Source organism: Gopherus flavomarginatus, chromosome 10 (genome assembly GCF_025201925.1).
Source record: "Gopherus flavomarginatus isolate rGopFla2 chromosome 10, rGopFla2.mat.asm, whole genome shotgun sequence".
Lineage (NCBI taxonomy): Eukaryota > Metazoa > Chordata > Testudines > Testudinidae > Gopherus > Gopherus flavomarginatus.
Window position 1 is genome coordinate 7,253,362 of NC_066626.1, and position 19,291 is coordinate 7,272,652.

At 41.0% G+C, this 19,291-nt stretch overlaps 1 protein-coding gene across 2 annotated transcripts in view; it reads right to left on the minus strand.

The window, feature by feature from the left end:
- IQCA1 (IQ motif containing with AAA domain 1) overlaps positions 1 to 19,291 on the minus strand; it is a 160,434-nt gene that overhangs the window by 116,809 nt on the left and 24,334 nt on the right. For both annotated transcript variants that reach the window (XM_050916495.1, XM_050916494.1), the window contains exons 5-6: positions 17,842 to 17,913; positions 5,308 to 5,513 (exon numbers count right to left, since the gene is read on the minus strand). In XM_050916495.1, coding sequence (XP_050772452.1) covers positions 5,308 to 5,513; positions 17,842 to 17,913 — 278 coding nt within the window. The remainder of the gene's footprint in view (positions 1 to 5,307; positions 5,514 to 17,841; positions 17,914 to 19,291) is intronic.

Sequence of the window (19,291 nt, forward strand, 5' to 3'; positions counted from 1 at the left end):
CAGCAAGTTAAAGACGTATGGGCTGGATGAATGGACTATAAGGTGGATAGAAAGCTGGCTAGATCATCGGGCTCAACGGGTAGTGATCAATGGCTCCATGTCTAGTTAGCAGCTGGTTTCAAGCGGAGTGCCCCAAGGGTTGGTCCTGGGGCCGGTTTTGTTCAATATCTTCATTAATGATCTAGAGGATGGCGTGGACTGCACCCTCAGCAAGGTTGCAGATGACACTAAACTTGGAGGAGTGGTAGATACGCTGGAGGGTAGGGATAGGATCCAGAGGGACCTAGACAAATTAGAGGATTGGGCCAAAAGAAACCTGATGAGGTTCAACAAGGACAAGTGCAGAGTCCTGCATGTAGGATGGAAGAATCTCATTCACTGTTACAGACTAGGGACTGAATGGCCAGGAAGCAGTTCAGCAGAAAAGGACCTAGGGGTTACAGTGGATGAGAAGCTGGATATGAGTCAACAGTGTGTCCTTGCTGACAAGGCTAATGGCATTTTGGGCTGTATAAGTAGAGGCATTGCCAGCAGATCGAAAAACACGATAATTCCCCTCTATTTGACATTGGTGAGGCCTCATCTGGAGTACTGTGTCCAGTTTTGGGCCCCTCACTACAAGAAGGATGTGGAAAAATTGGAAAGAGTCCAGCGGAGGGCAACAGAAATGATTAGGGGGGGCTGGAGCACATGACTTATGACGAGAGGCTGAGGGAACTGGGATTGTTTAGTCTGCAGAAGAGAAGAATGAGGAGGTTCCAAAGAGGATGGATCTAGACTGTTCTCAGTGATACCTGATGACAGAACAAGGAGCAATGGTCTCAAGTTGCAGTGGGGGAGGTTTAGGTTGGATATTAGGAAAAACGTTTTCACTGGGAGAGTAGTGAAGCACTGGAATGGATTACCTAGGGAGGTGGTAGAATCTCCTTCCTTAGAGGTTTTTAAGGTCAGGCTTGACAAAGCCCTGGCTGGGATGATGTAGTTGGGAATTGGTCCTGCTCTGAGTGGGGGGTTGGACTAGATGACTTCCTGAGGTCCCTTCGAACCCTGATATTCTATGATTCTATCATTGTACTCTCAGTTGCAACAGAATAGTTTAAAAATGTATCCATTTTACTGACTAAAGACTCACTTTGTGGTTAATATGCAAATTCTTCACTGGAAGTGTTACAGAACACTCTTTCCCCATAACTCTTCACATGTTGCATGCAATTGGCTAATAAGAAACGCTACGAGTGGGTCACTTCCACCCCACTCCTGCTGAAGCCCCGAGCCCTGGCAGGTGTCTCCGGCAGGGCAGAAGTCCCTACCTCCACCATTCTGCCAGAGGGCAGAAGCCCTGAGCTCCCTCTGCCCCAGTCTGGTAGATGGAGAATGGGATGGGGATATGGAGGACTCTGCAAGGCGCACTTTAACTGTAATGAGATCTTTAAAACTCAGGAAGTATGTACACACATACAAAGGTCTTTTACGGCCTCTCTTGTGCCCAATGAAGTCAATGTAAAATTTCACTGTAGCTTCCATGGGCTTAGGACCAGGCCCTTATCACTTTATTTTGCTGGGATAATGTTCAGTGTACAGCAGAAAATAATGTCCTAGAAAACCTGGAAGATTTTAAATTTAGTTTCACTGCTCATATTCCACATACTCTTTACCTCAAGTTTTTTAGGTCTGTCTTTTTGAAGACTATCATCTGAATATTGTTGCTTTCACTCTTGCAGATTCTTATGGTCAGACTCTTGCTCTCAGTGAGTAATCCACCAGCAGCCCTATTGTTCTCAAAGGTACTACTCATTGTAAGTAAAGGAGGAAAAAAACGGCTCAACACTAATGCAATGATCATTGGCACTAGTTATCTATAACTTTCAGGCTTTCAACAATTCATATGTACGATTTAGTGTTATATACTAAACAGAAACTAAAGGACATCATGGAGCACGTTGACACAAGCAGAGCAAGATTTAGCAGACTGTGTATCTTAGAAACACATGAAGACTCACTGGTGATATCAATATACAGTCAGTCCTTGAACTTATGACACAATTGGTTCCTTACAATTGTGTCGTAACTCGATACTGTGATCTACTCCATTGTGGGACCAAGCGTCGTAAACTTGAAACCTATAGTCATAAGCTGAATCAGGGTGTCAATGTAGAAGGATTGTAAATGCCTTTTCTGGTAACTTGAATGTTGTACAGTTGAGGACTGCCTGTATTTGTGACAGTTGAGTACCACATGAAGGCTCATTGTAGGGAGGAACAATCAAAAAAGCAAAATAGGAACCAGGAATGTAGATGACACAAGTCCTGAAGTCAAACTATCATCTGTCACGTAAATTGGGCAAACAACCAAAATGGCAAAACACACAGTAATCATGAACAAGTGTGCAAAGCAGTTGAAACTCAACTGATAAAACCCTGGATTTGCCATCTGAATCTCAATTTTCTTTTAGTTAACAGATCTTAAAGATTGTTAGTAGATTAATAGTATTTTGCAAGCAATCTGTATTTCCCTATTATGCTACTTTACAACAATAATACCATGTTCGAGCTGAACATCTAGAATTTCATCAACTAAAGAATATGTGCCTAAGAGTATGTCTACACTACAAGATTATTCCGATTTTACATAAACAAGTTTTTTAAAACAGATTGTGTAAAGTCGAGTGCACGCGGCCGCACAAAGCACAATAATTCGGTGGTGTGAGTCCATGTACCGAGGCTAGTGTCGATTTATGGAGCGTTGCACTGTGGGTAGCTATCCCGTAGCTATCCCATAGTTCCCGCAGTCTCCCCCGCCCATTGGAATTCTGGGTTGAGATACCAGTGCATGATGGTGCAAAAACAGTGTCACAGGTGATTCTGGGTAAATGTCATCACTCATTCCTTCTTCCATGAAAGCAACGGCAGACAATCATTTTGCGCTCTTTTTCCCTGGATTGCCCTGGCATACGCCATAGCATGGCAACCATGGAACCCGTTTTGCCTTTTGTCACTGTCACCGTATGTGTACTGGATGCTGCTGATAGAGGTGGTACTGCAGTGCTACACAGCAGCATTCATTTGTCTTTGCTAGGTAGCAGAGACGGTTACCATCCCTATAGTAGCGTCTGCCATGCGATTGTAAATTGGTGATGAGATTACGGTTATCAGTCATTTCATTCTGTACCATCTGCTGCTGCCATGGGTGCTCCTGGCTGGCCTTCACTGAGGTCGGCGAGGGGCGCAAAGACAAAAATGGGAATGACTCTCCGGGTCATTCCCTCCTTTATGTTTTATCTAAAAATAGAGTCAGTCCTGCCTAGAATATGGGGCAAGTGTAGTAGAGAACCAGTGTACCAGAGAACCAGAGAGCACAGCTGCTCCACGTCAGATCCCACAGAAATGATGAGCTGCACGCCATTCTAGGGGGTGCCCCTGCAACAACCCCACCCGTTGCTTCCCTCCTCCCCCAACCCTTCTGGGCTACCGTTGCAGTGTCCCCCCATTTGTGTGATGAAGTAATAAAGAATGCAGGAATAAGAAACACTGACTTTTTAGTGAGATAAAATGATGGGGAGGCAGCCTCCAGCTGCTATGATAGTCCAGGCAGGACAGTAAACGGTGGCGGGGGAGAGGAGCCCAGCCTCCCACTGCTATGATAGTTCAGGCAGTACAGAATCTTTTCTTTAGACATGAAAGGGGGGGGGGCTGATGGAGCTCAGCCCCCAATTGCTATGATGAAGACGGTTACCAGCCGTTCTGTACCATCTGCCGGGAATGACCGGGAGTCATTCCTATTTTTACCCAGGCGCCCCCAGCCGACCTCACCAAGGCCAGCCAGGAGCACTCACAAGATGATGAGGATGGCTATCAGTTGTTCTGACTGTACCGTCTGCCACCGGAGAGGGGAGGGGAGAGGATGCTGCTGTTCAATGCCGCAGCACCGCTTCTACCAGCAGCATGCAGTAGACATACGGTGACATCGAAAAAAGTCAAGAAATGATTTTTTCCCCTTTTCTTTCACAGGAGGGTGGTGTAAATTGATGAGATATACCCTGAACCACCCTGGACAATGTGTTTGACCCTACAGGCATTGGGAGCTCAGCCACGAATGCAAATGCTTTTCAGAGACAGTGGGGACTGTGGGATAGCTGGAGTCCTCAGTACCCCCTCCCTCCGTCCATGAGCGTCCATTTGATTCTTTGGCTTTCCGTTACGCTTGTCACACAGCACTGTGCTGTGGCTTCTGTCTATCATAGCGTGGAGATTTTTTCAAATGCTTTGTCATTTCGTCTTCTATAAGGAGCTCTGATAGAACAGATTTGTCTCCCCATACAGCGATCAGATCCAGTATCTCCCGCACGGTCCATGCTGGAGCTCTTTTTGGATTTGGGACTGCATCGCCACCCGTGCTGATCAGAGTTCCACAGTGGGCAAACACAAAATGAGATTCAAAAGTTCGCGGGGCTTTTCCTGTCTACCTGGCCAGTGCATCTGAGTTCAGATTGCTTTCCAGAGCGGTCACAATGGTGCACTGTGGGATACCGCCCGGAGGCCAATACCATCGATTTGCGGCCACACTAACCCTAATCCGACATGGCAATACCGATTTCAGCGCTACTCCTCTCGTCGGGGAGGAGTACAGAAATTGGTTTAAACAGCCAGTTATATCAATATAAAGGGCCTCGTTGTGTGGACGAGTGCAGGGTTAAATCAGTTTAACGCTGATAAATTTGGTTTAAACGCATAGTGTAGACCAGGCCCAAGATGAACGTGCTCAGAAGTCCATATGTATCAGTGGTCTGAGCTTCCACACATTTACATAAGTGCTTAACTTTACTCATGTGCTAAGTTCCACTGAACGCAATAGGAATACACACAAGTAAAATTATATACGTGTTTAAGTGTTTGGAGTATCAGGCCCCCTGTGGGATTTTCACACTAGCTATTGGACACTGCCAGTGGCTGGAAAAGGGACCTAAGTACCAGTTATTTGTTCCACTATGGCAAATCCCAATTCCTTTGTCTGATGGGAGGCTTAACAATTCCTCTCATCTCCTATACATTCGAACAGGAAGCATTACCTCACAGCTTGTAAGTATTCAGATGTAGACACAAAGCTAGGACACAAACTAAAGTGGAATTTAAACATCTCCTGAATTTTAATCTCCCTGCCTGATTCTGTGATCCTTGCTCACCTCAGGTAGTCCTTCCTCTATGAGTAGTCCAATTGGAACTAAAGATGCTACTCAGAATAATGCTGGCAGAATCAGGCCCTCTAAGGCAAATGCAATTGCTATAGTGCAAGTATTTTCTTTCTTCTCACCGGCACTCAATGAACCACTGGCGGATCTGATCCTGAAGACTTTCCTTGATGTCAGGACCTTCTATTTCTCTCAGATGGGTCTTGATGGATACCAGAGCTTTCTCGTATTCAGTCTCATGCCTCCCCTGGACCTCACACCTCTTGGTTTCCACATTCTGGGCACGTGCTACTGAAGCACTTATCCTCTGGAAGTGAGGAGGTGGGTTCTGAAAATGAAAAGGGAGAATGAGGTTCAAAATAAAAGGTACAAATTAAAGAAACTTAATGTAGGTTGGAATGCTGGGTTGATACTCATATTATCTAAGCCTTGTTTTATGTGTGAGAAATTAAAAAAAGGAGAGAAAAAACCCACCCTGGATGCACACAATGGTCTATTGTTAGTGTTTCAACCTTAATTAACAAAATTGTTATGTACAAAAACAATCCTTCTAGCGTGGGATCCTGGGATCTCAATGAGACAGGTGAGAAGACTGCTGTGCAGCAAATGCCAACTTTATCCATGTCAGAAGGGTGCCAGATATTTTTTTAATTGAATTTTCAAATGTTTGGATTTCCGAGTGGTTCTTTTTAATTAGACAGCATTGTTTTTAATTTGTTCAGTTAAAATGTTTTATATGCGCTGTTTGGTCAGTTGTTTCCTGGTATTCTGTGGCAGATGGTAAAACTCCTTTAGGAAATCCACTTCCCTTGAGTAAAACATAACTTCATAAATAAAAATCTAAACACTGTGATAAAAAAGGAATTCCCCAGATTTCCCATGGTTAGATAATCCCGCCAATGAGAGCTTTAGGTGCTTAGAAGTCAGAATAAAGTGTTACAAAAATAAATAAATAAGTTCAGCTTTCTGATTGCTTTTATATATGCATTTTAGGATAGATACAAATGAGTCTTTCATTTGTGCAATCAAAGAAATATGAAAAACACCATCTGTGGTGTTGAGTTAAAACTTTACTAGGTTGTATTTTCCGTTGTGTGATCATTTATAAACTGAAAATGTGTTCTTTCTGTGTCAGTCAGTATTTTCCAACTTGGAGGGTAAAGATAATATATTTAAAACTGATTTAGTTCAACTTATCTTCTGTGCCACTCTGAGTAAATCTAACTCATGTACTTTCCCCTGACATCATTTGTAATTGTACCCAAACCCCACAAATCCAAACTTATTTCAAGGATCTGAGCCAAAGGCCATTGACTCATACACTTTAAGGTCAGAAGGGACCATCATAATCACCTAGTCTGACCTCCTGCACAGCGCAGGCAAGGGAACCTCACCACTCACTCCTGTAATAGGCTTGTAACCTCTGGCTGAGTTACTGTTGCCCTCAAATCATGATTTAAAGACTTAAGTCACAGAGAACCACCTTTTACTGTAGTTCAAACAAGCAAGTGCCCCACTCTGCAGAGTGTCTCCCAATCTGACTTGAAATTAATGGGAATCTTTTAATTGACTTAGACAAGCTTTAGGATCAGGGCCTACATTCTGCTTGTTCTACCATTGTATATCACTTCACTGAAAATCACAGTCCTAGAGAATACCTACAAGAAAGAAAGAGTGAGCCCGCTACCATAGGACTGGCCAGCTTCTGTTTAGTTTCATTTAGATGGTTCTCTTCAGTGTTGGACCAGATTCCAGTGATTACTAACACATATCAGACAGAAAAGATGCCCAACAAGTACCAAGCAAACTTTAGTTTCAGAATATATAAAATGAATTTTATGCTACGTTAGAGGTGTGATCATCTTAGGCCCTGATTCAGGACAGCAGTTAACCATTTTTCCTGTAGCTGGACCATACTCAGGTGACTTACAACAAAATGATACAGAAACGAAATGGACAAAATCAGTCAATGAGCAAATACGCACAAGAAAACTAGAGCAGCAGTGTGCTCTTGGGATGCAGTTTGATATATTCTGTACCCAATAGTGTCTTCAGAAGATATTGCCTTGGGTTAATTCCCAGAGCTTCCAGAGTAGCCAAACCATCCCATCTACATTCAGCAATCCTCATAAAATACTTTGCAATAAATATTAATACCAGTAATTATTTACACTTGTGTCTTTTTGCCTAAGAATCCCAGTGTCCTTTATAAACATTAAACACGAGAGTACCCCTTTGCAGTAGGTATTTCACCACTTTCTAAGTACTTACCCCTTTACAGTGCCAAAAGGAGAACCCAGGACTCCTATCTCCCAGATCTTGCTCTGACTGTTGACATTATTCCCTCTTAAACAGTGCCAGAACTTTTCTATCTGCTTGAATTTAAAGAAATTCTAGGATGAGATTCTTTCTTAGATGCTCCTATCAGATCAGTTCTCTATGTTGTTCTCAAAGGCAACCTACATGAGTAGAAATATTGGCCTGTGAAATAACATCAGGCCTGGTATTGTGTAGCTGGACCAGCAAAACTCTACCCTACTGCACCCTGCCCTTATATATTGCCATAATTGTTTCTGTGACTAGACAAGCTTACAGGTACTGTTGTGGTACAACAGAGTGGGTTGTTGGAGGGTGCCTTTTGAAAAGGAGATTCTGGTTGGACCCTCCCTAGAGGTAATTTTATTTGGAATCATTGTTTATGTCTCAAAGTTCTCTCCATCCATGAGTGGTGAGAAGAAAGGTGGAAGGAGAGAGAAGTGGGCAGGTGAGTGGAAAATAGTTGGGGGTGTGAACCCCATGAATGGTGGGATCTGGGGCTAAGGTTAGATATTTCCCAATGAGCAGAGTGGGGTTCTCTGAGCATAGGGATTTGAGAGGAGAGAGAGAGAGAACCACACACACATTTTTTCTGACCTGGGGCAACTCAGTATCTCTCTTTATGAGGACTGTGTGTTAGCATATAGTCTAAACCAGCTGGCTAGGCCCTGGCAGAGCCAGTGGCCAAGTTAGTTCATGAACTGGCAAGAGGTGGACAACGGGAAATTTCCTACTTTACTAATACAAAGGGCAGCCAGTGACAGGGAGATCGGCTGTGGCTGCTTCTTGCTGCAGAGACTATTCTGTGTTATCTCTTGTTAATTCTTAGGGTACTATTTTATTAGAAAGTAACAATATGTGCCACTTATATCAAGGAGAGTGTGAGCATCCTCTGTACGTCTTGATAATAAATGAAAGAAAAAGGGGGAAAAATTATGAAATTTACTTTAATTAGATGTTATGGTATACTCTATGCCCATCAATCCAAATTCTTTCCTTTCTTTTCTTAATATTTCCTAAATTAAATTACAGTAATTACTCATGTGAAAATGGTGTACTTAAATAGGGAAAGAGGCAGCTGTTGATATGACATGTTGCTGCTTGATTGTTTCCATCATGGAGAAAATGGAGCTAACTCAAATATGAAAGACCAGATAAGCAAGAATTACAGAAGAGAAGTGGGAGAGAGATTCTGAAATGAGAAGCAATAGGGGCTAGGATAAATGACTACTGAAGGATTCATGGCAGGCTGATGTGGCACACATGTTATGATTCTGCCTGTGAGTGAAGGCCACAAGGTTTATACATGTAAGAAATACAAGATGACTTCTGTTCTCAAGGAAAATGAGGAGAGTGATGAACTGCAATTTAAAAATCATGTGATGTATCTTTGGCTTTTAGTAAAATGTTACATACATAAAATAGACCTGCTTCACCATTGGGTTACTCCTGTTGAAATCAATGGAATTATACTGAGGGGGGAAAAGAAGGGGGGAGGGATAAAGCACAGGGTGAATTAGCCCCAGTAGTATGTCTCAGGATCTTTCAAAATAAATTCAGATTGGCTTAAATATAGAAACTAGCAGAAGGACCACAAAGAATATTCACACAGAGCAATATATCAACTTAGATCTATGACTAGCAGGGAAAGGGATTGACACATGAGGAAAGGGGTGGAAAGAGCTTGTTATGTACACGTTGGCTAAGCAATAAGTAAAATTGGGACATAATCTATATAAAGTTCATTTAATCTTGGTATCTAAGTACTAATCACAATGATGACACAACAATAAGTTTACCAATAGGTGAAGGATATAAACAATGAAGAAAAGAAATTAGTTGATAGGGTACAACTAAGGATGAAAGGATGAAATAGAAGAAAATTAAAGCTGAACATGAAGGAAAAAACTCCTGGCATCGAGACTTACTAGGTTATGAATAGTCTCCCAAGAGAAGTGTTAGAAACCTCAAAACTTGGGTCAATTAAAAAGAACAGTGTCAACTTAACATTAGTGAATTTAAAAAATAAAAAACAATCACTATAGTTTTATATCAGATACACAATCTTGGTTCCTGAGTTCAACCGCCAGTTTTTTGTGCATTTACAATCATATTTCCCTACTTTCTTTAAAAAGGGTTTTTCTTTTACTCTTGCTTTGTGGAAGACTCAGACAACTAACAAAGGAAAATGACAGACTACACAAGGAAACGGTGCTGAGTGTGTATATAGTATGTTGGTTTTTTATACTAGTTACAAAAATTTACACTACTTTTAAAACAAAATCTTTAAACAGGATCTCTGACCTTCTCAAATTGAAATGAAATGAAAGGAAAAATGAGTTGAACATTGCCAATGATGGTACATTTGTGAATTCGAGAATAATTTTTCTGCCCTCTTGCTTTACAAAGGAACAAAGCCAGTAAGACGGTACATTACTGGAGCTCTGTTTCTGTGGACCTTAGGCTGTTCTCTTTATACTGAGAGTTTCATTTTTTATGTCATCTTAAGTGTCACTTGTTTGAGGTAGTATCAAGAAACCTATTTTCAAAAGTTGGGGCCTACATATGGTTCCTAAATCCCACCCTAAAGGTCTCACCGACCTTGGAGATGACGGAGCACCTAGAGAACCCAGCAGCCCTGCTGAGTTTTCTTTGCATACTGCTTTCAAAGAGGGAGATATTCAGGGAACTACAAAGGAGACATGAGGCATGACCTACATACAGAGTGTCCAAGGATGCTGGGGAAAATAAACATTAACCTGATGGAGGGGTTGCCCTGCTTTGGTAGTGGCTGTCCTCCAAGACAACATGACTTCAAACAACCCCAGCTACTACAGCATTCAGATGACAATCTTTGAATACTACCAAACAATATTCCATGGACAGTCCCCAGAATTCTTAATGTTTTCATAGATATCTATACACTTAATGCATATTAAAAACAAAAGCCAATTTCTTTTCTATGTTGTTTCTCTGAATTCTTTTAATGTGGCTGCTTTTGACTCCTAGGGAGGTACTCTGCAGTCAGACACTAATAAATAGCTTTTCCTTGGGGGCAGAAGCATTTTTCCATCTTAAAGAAATTTCTCTGGCCATGCAAAATTCAAATTTGTTAACTCGCCTTATAAACAGCAACTCATTTAAAAACAAATTACAAATATTAGATGGAGATAGTGAATTCAATAATGCACTATAGCCACATCAGCTATAGAATAATGCATCTTAATGAAGGCTTCCCATGTGAATAAACCATTATATTTACAAGCTTTCCATAGTTAATGACCCAGAACTGGATAACGAAACTCACATTTTTAGTGAGGTCCTCTGTCAGTAAAAGTATACATATTAATAATTGATGTTGCTGTAAAAATAGGACATAATATGAAGCTTCCTGAGTTTGTGGGAAAATAGGACTACATGGTCCATTAACTTAAAATGCTTATCTAATGTTTGATGGGCTTTGTCTTTAAAATCCTTGTTTAAATTAATAAGGCAAAATGGACATTTGTCTAAAAGAATGTTTTTCCAACTCATCAGTCACAAGTACACTGAGCGAGCTGCTTGCTGTTGTGTTCTTTGTCTTTTCCAAAGAGAATTTAGGTTTTATGAAAAGACAAAGCCTAACAGTGGAACTTCCCTGAATTTTTCAAGGTTAACCAACATGATGAAAGCTCACCCAATGGTGGGGTTTTTTTTCGCTTGAGGATTCGCTTATACAGACCACCATCTCAAGGTGGAAAAGTCTCATTCTTTATGCTTAGTCAGCTCAACAGCTCTTTCCAGCACAGACTGCTTTGTTGTTTATTATAAAGCACTTAGAGGTGTGCAGGCGGGCTGAACATGCTTGAGGCTATAGTTCTGCATTGAGAATGCCCCATGCTGTGTAACTAACTGCTCTTCAATTGTTCCATTAAGATTACATTTAAGAGGGGAAAATAGTCTTAATTTCAGTAAATAAAGACATTTTATTTGATTTCATATTTTAGGACTATGGTGCCTGAAAGGTAACTTTACTTTATTTTTATTATCAGGTATTTTGCTCGGGACACAGTATCTTGGACTCTTTTTGAAGACCTCAAACCCAAACCATACATTTTTGTGGGATTTCTGCTGTATGGATTCTCTTTTGGATAATTTTCTCCAAATTGTTTTCTTTAAACAGAGTTGTGTACAACAAATATCCATTAAACTAGTAACCCTGCAGGACTGAGCTGTGCATCTTATGCAATCCATAGTGAAATCCACACACCAACCGTGGTTTCAAATAGTCCCTGGGAGCCTAAACAGCTACTCCACACTTATATTGTTTTATAATACACTTTGGTAGCAGAATATATATTTCTCAGCAGAATATATATTTATGCAGAGCCAGATGCCTTTACTCATATGTACAGTTCCACTGAAGTAAATGAGACTACATGTGTAACTGCTTATTAATTAGAGTAAAGGAGTTCATGATTCAGCCCTCTAGAATTCTGTTCTTTTCTCATGTCATTATTCTATTGAATTTTAAACTTTGGTTGTCTGGAAATTCTTTTAACAAGTGTCACTGGTTATTTAGGGTTTTTCTATATTTCTCAATATATTTTGTTTGGAGGAATGGAGAATAGATTTTAAACAATTGTCTTATCTTACTAAGCGTTTGTTCATAGATCTCCAATTTTAGCAAAATACAAATAGTGGTAGCCTTGAAGCACCATATAAATTTATATGACAGAAGTCCCAAATTAGGTACAAAATGGAATCACAAAGCGAAGTGTATTACATTCATTAAAGCTTCCCACTATATGATCCACTCCAATAGCTTTGCCAATTAAAGTCATTGTCACATGCATTCAAACAATGGTATTTATTTGTTGTAGGAGGCCTTGGCAGAAAAATGTTGAAAATGACTGAGTTTATATCATTATGAAACTCACAGTACTTATTAAAAAGATAAAAGTAATATTACATTTGGTGTGGAATTTAAAAAAAACACCTTATTTTTATTCATAATGATGTTATTTTCTACAGTCCTGGTTGTATTTATTTCAGATATTAATCCTGGGCGTGCTGCCAAACTTCTTTTACTAAAGACGATAATGCATGTTTTTGATTGTAAAAGCCAATTGTTTAAATATTAGCACAATTTCATAAAAAGAAGGAGCAATAGCAGAAAATAACAGAGATGACTCTATGTTGCTTTCCAATATCTTACAAGTTTGACACTAAACACATTAAAAAATCACATTAAATCTAGGATAATGCTTTTCAGATTTTGCACACATACTATGGGGAAATAATACAAACCCCCCTTTGTGCTGACTTCTCAAACATAACATAGGCTATAAATCAAGCCAAAATAGCATTTTAGATTTAGGTTTAATAAAAACAGACTTTGGGGCACTCTTCAGCTATCCTGTTTATCCACTTCAGGAGCTAGAGAATTATTTTATGCTCTACTTATTTAGAGAGTTTGCAATATTCAATCTAATTATTTATTTAGCTAGAGCCTCCAATGTTTACTCAGAAGGCTATTCTGGGGAATACTGATTTTTTTTTTTGGACTGGCTGAAATGTTATATATTTATTAGGAATTCAAAGGGTAAAACAATGTTTGGAGATTCCAGACTGTTTTCTCAGATAGAAATATAACCCTTTCCCAAGCCAATATGCCTAAATTAGGGTATGTTTAGAAGAGGTAAGGAGGGGAAAACATAGTTATTTACTGAAGAGCACGTAATGTCTTTCATTTGAAAATCCACATGAAAGGAGGAAAAAAATCCTCTAAAGGTATATGGGAAAGCTATGTATTAGCATATATTGTGCTGTAGACTCCCTTTGGATGGGAGCATAAATGATTGTATAAAAGGACACTGTCAAAGTGGCCTAGCAGAGCACAACAGTACATATAAATATGTCCATGTCCAACAAATAAGGCCTCAGTCCTGAAAATCACTTAAGCTTGTGAAGTGCTTAACTTCAGCGGGACTGACTTCTTGTGCTTGAAGTTAAAAACGTGTTGAAGAGTTTTCCCAGATTGAGGCCAGCGTGCTCAGCACCCTGCAGGATTGAGACGTTCATTTCATGCAATCCATAGGGAAATCCACACATCAACTCTGGTTTCAAATAGTCCCTGGGTGCCTATTCAGCTACTCCACACTTATATTCTCTACTGACAAGATGCATAGGCTATTGAGCACCAGTTGCTGCTACCAAAGACAGATCAAATTTGTAGCATGGAAGTTTGTTGAGTTTCCAGGGTGTGTACTTTGGCTTTCCTTCCTGCCCTCTCCTTCTCTGACTCCTCCTCTCTTCCCATGGATCAGGCTTGTGTAGAGTAAGTCAATTTGCAAATAATCTTTAATAATTTTTATGTTAACAGATTTTCCTGAAAGCTAGCCTGTGTCTTGAGACTACTGAGTACAGGGGGAGCCCAATATATCCTCACTTAAGGATCAGTCCTATTAGGAGAAGAGAATTTTCACAGATATGTTGGAGACCCTCAACTCTCGATGACTTTCAGAGGCACATAGCGCCTCACAGAATCTGGCTCTATTCTGAGCACAGCTCCCATTGATTTCAACGGAAGGCGCACCAGTGTTAGCAAAAGAACAGAGTTCAGTTTCATCATTGTGCTTTGCACCACTTTAGTGAAACAAAGCAGCTATAATCACGGGTTAGCCAGCCAGCTAAGCTAGGTTTATGGCTGCTTTGGATCACTGGACCAACACAAACCAACCACAGCACACTGATGAATCTGCTCCCTGGTGACTGAAGTCTTAACACTATGCTATTCTTGAGTTATAGGTAAACAAGAGAAATTAGCTACTAGTTTTAAAAATATCTGGCCTGTAACTTTAACATGGCTGGAGGAAGAAAATAAAGGTTTCTTCTGGATGAGGCATGTACATTTTCTGGACAATCTAATTATCCTGATTATCATGCCAAAATCAGAGTGGGTTAAACATAGAATTTAGAATGTAATGTTGACTGCTGAATTAGCTGTGGCACTGCTAGTACACAGGAATATGAGGAAGACCAGGAAGCAAGTCAGGAGACAGTTATAAAGATATATGTGTTCCCGGTCAGGCCTGCGTCTTTTTACAAATGAAGCAGGTTTTTCAGATCATGATTTATCTGAGATTTAGGAAAACGAGCTGAGGCAATCATGCTGTTTCTGTAATTAAGCTCTAATAAATAATAATAATAACAACAAGAAGACTTTGTACTAGAGCCAAGAAAAATCTCTGGAACATGGACTTCTACTCTGTCAACAAGTAAAATAAGAAATAGACTCAAACTCAAGAAAACAGACAAAAAGTATGTCTGTCAGCAAGGCGACATAAGCGCTGACAGCAAATTGCACGAGCACTGTTAATGCAGAGGCAGTTAGATGGCTCTTGGATCATCTTCTTTGCGTATATTCTTGTTAGGTCCATATAACTGAATGGCCCAAAAGGCATTATTAATAATTTTTAGTTTTTCAACTCCTTCTGCAAAGCCCCATGTAAATTACAGTGCTTTATAAATAATTTTAAGATAATTTAAAGTGAATGTATATTTCTTCCAGTACGAGTCCTGACTGGTTTATGATGGGCTTAAAATAATAGATGGCCAAGTCTTCTAATTTATCTAAGTCTTAAAGTATTAGAAAAGCAAATTCAGCATGTTTACCCATGAAGACTTGTGATCATTTTTTAGAGGGCTGACATGATCATACATCAAAGGAGCTTGACCTTTGGAGCTCTCTGCAGATTCATCAATGTGAATTGATGCCTTTGTCCCACTTGTTTCCTTTAGAGGCTGTAGATGGGAATGTGGCATAAAAAATGCAGGAAAAACACAAATCCGAACTATGAAAGCATTGGAAGACAAAGCAGTTTCCATTTTCCCCATCTCCCTTGATTAGATATTTCATGTCAAATAATGGCTCTACTGAGTGCAGAATTGCAAATATCAATTCCATTGCTTCTAAAAACCGGTCAGAAAGTGAAGAATCTGGGTGTTGTGTTAGGTTTTAAGCCTTCTTCTCCCCATGAATGTATAGTTTTTCCCATAGGGTACAATAAATTTGCTGTCTTCACACCCATTATCCGTGTGCAGGCCACAGTGAAAAGAGGATGCAGCTGTATACCCAGTCACAGCTGTGACCTCCATTCCTCCGTCATCTTCTAGAGACTAGATTCCTCTCAAGTTACACCTCACTTAGAAACTACTTGCTTATACAATCAGACATAAAAATACAAACGTGTCACAGCACACTAGTACTGAAAAAGTGCTGACTTTCTCATTTTACCATATAATTATAAAATAAATGAAATGGAATATAAATATTGTTCTTAAATTTCAGGGTATAGTATATAGAGCAGTATAAACAAGTCATTGTCTGTATGAAATTTTAGTTTGTACTGATTTTGCTAGTGCTTTTTATGTAGCCTGTTGTAATATTAGGCAAATATCTAGATCAGTTGATGTACCCTCTGGAAGACTTCTGTGTACCCCCAGCCATACATGTACCCCTCGTTGAGAACCACTGGCTTAGGACACTGGTTTTCAACAGGGGTCTGTGGCCTCCGGGGGGGCCATGAGAAGTTTCAGGGGGTCCACCAAGCATGGCCTGAATTAGACTCTCTATGGTCCAAGGCAGGAAGCTGAAGCTCCACTGCACAAGACTGCAGCCTCGGACCCTGTGCCTCACCACCCAGGGCTGAAGTCAAAGCCTGAGCAACTTAGCTTCACAATGCCCCCTGTGGCGTGCGCCCCTCACAACTGCCCTGCTTGCTACCCCTCAGTGCCAGCCCTGGCTTTTATATGCAGAAAAACAGTTGTGACACAGCTGGGGCATGGAGTTTTTATAGCGTGTGTGTGTCGAGGGGGAGAGGCCCTCTGAAAGGAAAAGGTTGAGAACCACTGGCTTAGGGCAATTCGGATTCTTTCAGTAGGTTAGGTTTTGAAGAACATTCTTAAGTAACACTCTTTTTCTGTATGTTTTTGGGGATAGAATTAGTTTTCATAAAGCAATGACCTGGCTAAGTATAATTTCACTGTTGGATAAGAAAATTGTCCAACCTATGTTTTGGGGGAAGCAGAAGGTATGTTTCAAAGATGGATTGATTTTTTATTTTTTAAAATAATATTTTAATAGCTCTCGAATACAAAAGTCATGCATACATCTAACAAAATACATGATGAGAATGAACATTACTGTAAGAGCAGTACTGTAGAAGGCTGCTATTTGAACACAGTACCAACAGCACATTGTTGTAGTAGATAAGGGGACCTGGAGGGTGTGGCACCTATACTGTGTCATATCAAATAAATACTACAGAGTGGAGAGGGCCAGGACAAATGCATTTGAGGGAACAGATGACAGCTGGAAAGATATGGGGAGAGGCCTCTCCCAGCTAGCTGCTGGCAGCACTATAATTTATTCCACACTTTATATTCGGCACCGACAAGATGCATAGGCTACTGGGCACTGGTTGCTGCTTCTAAGGACAGATTAAATTTGCAATATGGAATTTTGTTGAGTTTCCATGGAATGAAGGGAATGGCTTTCCTTCCTGCCCTCTCCTTCTCTGACTCTTCCCATCTGCCCACAGACCAGACTCATGTAGAATAAGATGCTTCTTCCAGCTGCTTGGAGAAGCTCGATAGCCGAGGCATGGAGAGGATGAGTGAAACATAAACCTTCCTATTCCTGCAGGGAGGAGATGGTTTACCTTCCCTGATTATGGGAGAGGGGGAAACTCACCTAGGCTTTCCTTCTATTCTCCACCACTCCTGGTCTAAAAGACCACTGTGTATGTCTATTTTCCTCTTTTGACTCCCCATGCCAGGTGCTCTGAGGCACTGTTTTGCCTCTTCTCCCCTATGTGGACCTAGGGGATATATTTATTTGGCAACTTTTTACTCCTCTCCCCAACCACACACACAATGGGAGTGGGCCTGCAAAATGGTGTGTGGAGAAGACTTGACAGGTTCAACTCTGTTTCAGGAATAAAACATCTTGAGTCCTGAGGCATTATCAACAGAAGACTGACTAACGTGAGTACCTTGCTCTGCCATGCCTGGCTCATATTCCCCAAATCCTGGAGCAAAGTCTGTCTGTTTCCACATCTGCAGTAGATATGGCACTAATGTATATCACAAGAGTTTATAGCAGAAGTGAGATTGTCCTACTGCAACATCATCAGTCATTTCATGAGTTCTTTGGTCTTAAAGACCTCTTTAAAATAGGTGGAGAGTTTTAGAAAATGAATTGCTTGTTTTCCCCTACTGTTAAATTACAATAATCCAAAGGGAAAACAGAATACAATCTTGAATGCACTTCATTTTCTTTGGGAAGCAAAACTTACCATCCCCAGAAATATCATTTCCTCTTCTCTCATTTTCACTGTTTTCTTCCACTGGGTAAATCCACGCCAAACCTGAATTGTAAACATGACTCTAATGAGATAAATGGGCCTTGTTACTGCTTCCTTTACTGCAGCAGGCACAGGAAAAAACAAATAGAGGAAGGAAAACCAGAATATACAATTGAAGCAATTACTCCTGAACAGGTTGCCATCTGCGGTATTATTTTAAACAAATTCTGAAGTCTGCTCTTCCCCCTCCTCCCAGCACATGTTAAAAGCATAATTGTTGAAAGCTTGTTTAGATCTAGGGTCCATTCCTGCTCTCACTGAGCTCTGTGATCCTGCCAACACACAGGAGTATTCACCATGTGGATCCTAGCTAGCAATGGCCTGCCTCTCAACCCCACACTGACTACACTGTCTCAGTTTTTGCAGGGTTGCTTTTTTCTATTTGGGGACAACTCTCTTTTGTTCCAGAGAAAGCAGCAAGTTTTACTCCCCAAACACATGAATCCCCAGTGATACACTTGGATCTTGGGGTGTGGATCAGAGAGGACAGGTTGGGCCACTGAAATCAGAGGACTGCCCTGGCAGGACGGTTCCCTTCAAAATAAGTGATGGTCACATTACCACCACCCTATACCGAAAACCTACCGACTGCTACGCCTACCTTCATGCCTCCAGCTTCCATCCCGGGCACATCACATGATCCATTGTCTACAGTCAAGCACTGAGGTACAACTGCATCTGCTCTAACCCCTCAGACAGAGACCAACACCTACAAAATCTCCACCAAGCATTCTCAAAACTACAATACCCACACGAGAAAATAAGGAAACAGATCAACAGAACCAGATGTGTACCCAGAAGCCTCCTACTGCAAGACAAACCAAAGAAAGAAACCAACAGGACTCCACTGGCCATCACATACAGTCCCCAGCTAAAACCCCTCCAACGCATCATCAGGGATCTACAACCCATCCTGGACAATGACCCCACACTTTCACAGGCCTTGGGTGGCAGGCCAGTCCTCGCCCACAGACAACCTGCCAACCTGAAACATATTCTCACCAGTAACTGCACACCGCACCATAGTAACTCTAGCTCAGGAACCAATCCATGCACCAAACCTCGATGCCAACTCTGCCCACATATCTACACCAGCAACACCATCACAGGACCTAACCATCACCGGTTCATTCACCTGCACATCCACCAATGTAATATGCCATCATATGCCAGCAATGCCCTTCTGCTATGTACTTCGGCCAAACTGGACAGTCTTTACGGAAAAGGATAAATGGATACAAATCAGATATTAGGAATGGCAATATAAAAAAACCTGTGGGAGAACACTTCAACCTCCCTGGCCACACTATAGCAGACCTCAAGGTGACCATCCTGCAGTAAAAAAACTTCAGGACCAGACTTCAAAGAGAAACTGCTGAGC